This window comes from Amborella trichopoda, chromosome 6, assembly GCF_054954075.1.
Source record: "Amborella trichopoda isolate Santa Cruz 75 chromosome 6, AtrichopodaSantaCruz75HAP2 v2.0, whole genome shotgun sequence".
Lineage (NCBI taxonomy): Eukaryota > Viridiplantae > Streptophyta > Magnoliopsida > Amborellales > Amborellaceae > Amborella > Amborella trichopoda.
Genome location: NC_142341.1, coordinates 14,537,182 through 14,540,191, shown reverse-complemented (window position 1 = coordinate 14,540,191; position 3,010 = coordinate 14,537,182). Strand labels below are relative to the sequence as shown.

General features: G+C 39.8%; 1 protein-coding gene across 1 annotated transcript; it reads right to left on the bottom strand.

Annotated features, from left to right (window-relative positions):
- Positions 1-273: 273 nt before the first annotated feature.
- Positions 274-1,822, bottom strand: LOC18438215 (uncharacterized). Its single transcript, XM_006848404.3, has 3 exons — positions 1,169-1,822; positions 813-846; positions 274-726 (listed from the first exon to the last, which is right to left on the bottom strand). The coding sequence occupies exons 1-3, from the start codon at positions 1,485-1,487 to the stop codon at positions 477-479; spliced, it is 603 nt and encodes a 200-aa protein (XP_006848467.1). The 5' UTR covers positions 1,488-1,822; the 3' UTR covers positions 274-476.
- Positions 1,823-3,010: the final 1,188 nt, after the last annotated feature.

The window sequence follows — 3,010 nt, the reverse complement described above, 5'->3', positions numbered from 1 at the left end:
CCAAAAGTAAATAGTATCTTTGTAAAAGTAATGATACTATAGGATTTTCTCCCACCCATATATGTGGGATCCGAAAAAATCACCATTAAAATTGACATGTATCTCTAAAAAAATTATTGCAGACTTAAGCTTTTTGTACCAAATTTAAAAATAATCCTTCGATGTCCTACACACATCGAAAAGGTCGGAGGGTCCTATAGGATCGGAGGGTCCTATAGGATCATTTACAATCTTTCTTTATATACATCCCTTAAAAAAAAAAACAAGAAGTTATGGGCTATAAGTACAATAATTTCATTCACATTTGCAGTCATGCAACCCTTTCCAATTCCTGTCAAAAATACAAACGCCTGTGCCCCTCATATAATCCAACCACCACAATCCAAATCCAAAAGCTAAGAGACAAGTCCCCACAAACTTCAGAGCCAAAATTGGGAGATTTGTCTGTACTATAGAGAGAGAAAGAGGAGCTCATTTCAAATCCAGTTGAGTAGAGAGATAAGGACGAGGAGAGAAAGAGAGGTGCAATAGAGTAGAGCAGAAGATCGTGGTGGCGATGCATCAGAGGGAGGGCCAAAGGCCGGGTTGTTGAGGCCACCTCCCCCAATCCCTCCTCCTCCAATCCCTGTTCCTGTTCCTCCAGTGGCCGGAGGGGGGTTAAAAAATGGAGATGTTCCTGTGCCTGTTCCGGGCGGTGGGGGCGGCACAGATGACCCTCCGGCGGTGCTGGTAGAGAGAGAAACAAAGGGATGAGGGATAAAATACATGTCAAGTTTAGAGAGAGAGTCGGTTATAAGCCATGAAATACCCACCTAGCAGAAGAGGGGTAAACACATGATCCATAACCTGCAAAATAAATGAATCGAAATGGTAAAATACACAACAAAGAAAGTACTGGGTGATTACACAGGTTTGCTCAATGAATAATATTTTAGAGAGAGAGAGGGGTAAAAGCACTATCAAAAATCTATAAAACTTAATGACACATGCAAATAAAATATGGTGGATGGGTTAGAGAGATGCATATACAAAACAGAGAAAAAGCTCACAGTTTTAAACAGAGCGGACTGCTGCAAGAGAGACGAAAACAGAGACAAAAAGAGAGAGGTTAAATCTCTCTAAAACATTTTTAGAGGAACATAGAAAGAGAAACAGAGGAAAAGCTCACTTGGGTCAGTCATGGCGACCACCGCATTTCCCCCAAAATCACAAGACCCGGGAGCATTTCCCTTCCTCTGGTAATAACTATTCATTGCATATGAAGCATGAGCCTGCATCGTATTGGGCAAATAACAGAGGCCATTGGGCTGTATTGGAGCACAGTCCGCACCCATACCACAAGCGTAGTCCAGAGCAGCCTGCAAAGCCTGCTCCCCCCCGTTGCTCCTCGCTATACACCAGCTTGCCCCACAGACCACCGCCACCTCTTTCGTACTCCACAGGCAGAGCACCACCATCGCCACCGCGAAAGCTTCCGAAGTACGCATTTCCTCGCCGCTGCTTTGGCCGGAAAGTGGCGGAATAAAAAAAGCGGAGAGCGAGAGAGAGAAAAGGGCGGTATGGATTTTGACGTGTCCACGCTCTCTCGGGTACGAGCAAGAGCTAAGAGAATATGGTTTAGAGAGAGAAAGTATCAAATAAATACCATGGCAAGTGTAGAGAGAGAACCTATTATTTGTCAACCAGTATTGTTAATTAACACACGGTGGTTTGATCAGGGTCGTGATCGAGTCGCGTCGGGTCGACCCGTTCCAGGCATAATGAAGGGCCATACGAGTATGGGTAAAAAATCCTAGACCCCAATAGGATTCTTGTCCGGTCTAGGTCCCAAACTCGATCTGAACATATCTATACACACATACATATTTACAATGACCTAGTTTCTACGAGGTCAGGGCCGCTTACGTAGAAACGCGGGTTCTTAATAAATTTATTTTTGAGGCGGATTTTAAGACTTAATTTTAAAGGCATGTAATTTTTAACATAGACATCATGAATATAAAAAATATATATCAATTTTTAAAACTATAAATAATAATTCTATTTTAAAACTATTTAGACGGTTAGTTTCTATTGCTTTTAGATGGATCGCTTACTTGCATCCATCTTTAAGAACGATGCTTTACGCTTTCTGGACCACATATGTAGAAATGTGGTCCTCCCCGCATGAACAATTTTGCTATTTATAAATCCTATATATCTATTTATATATGGAAAAATTTTATATAGAGGCAAGGCTCTAAAGTGTCAAATTAGAGCTCACCTTAAAAATTTCACTAAAAGCAATTGTTTTGATACCCAAATATTCTCAAATTGATCATCTCGACATCAAGATGCATGGACAAAAGAAAAAAATGGATTTCAAGTTTTTTAAATAGGGCATCTTGTAACGTATTTTTGAATCGTCAATTTTCAAGATTTTCATAGATCTGGTCGATCTAAACTCTTTTTAAAGCTTTTATAATTAAAGATGAAAATATATTTTAAGGCTATCACAAAAATTTCTAATATTGAAACAACATTTCTTGATACTATTTAAAGGTGTGTTTTACTTTGATTGTTCAGAACCTAAGCTCTATACAAACCGTACCCATAAAAAATTAATAATATTTGATAAATTTGTTTATAAATAAAAGAAAATTTTGAACTTTTTTTTTTAAACAATTTTTTAATTCTACATCCCGGACCCATGCCAAGTCAGAGATTCAAATGGAAAACCTTAGACCTGAGTCGGGTATGGGCCGACCCGGAGGCGACCGACGCAAGCCCTTGACAAAAAGATGTAAGTAGAGAGAGAATACGATCTAAGTGTAGAGGCTAGAGAGAGAAAATAGGGTGAAGGATGTAGAGAGAGAAAATGATACAACAACTCAACGGCTCTCTCACTGCTGCGTTCAATTAATGTGTAGTTTCCGAGTTCACTTTTACTGAGATTTACTCGAAGTTAGCTCAAGGCCAATTCTGTCCTCGCTAATCTGACAATACGCCCCACATTGCCCTCATTAAATAC

Coding starts and splice junctions, on each gene's coding strand:
- LOC18438215 (XM_006848404.3), bottom strand. CDS start 1,487: ATGCGTACTTCGGAAGCTTTCGCGGTGGCGATGGTGGTGCTCTGCCTG. Junction 847..1,168: donor GGTCGCCATGACTGACCCAA/GTGAGCTTTTCC, acceptor TTTATTTTGCAG/GTTATGGATCATGTGTTTAC. Junction 727..812: donor GTTTACCCCTCTTCTGCTAG/GTGGGTATTTCA, acceptor TCTCTCTACCAG/CACCGCCGGAGGGTCATCTG.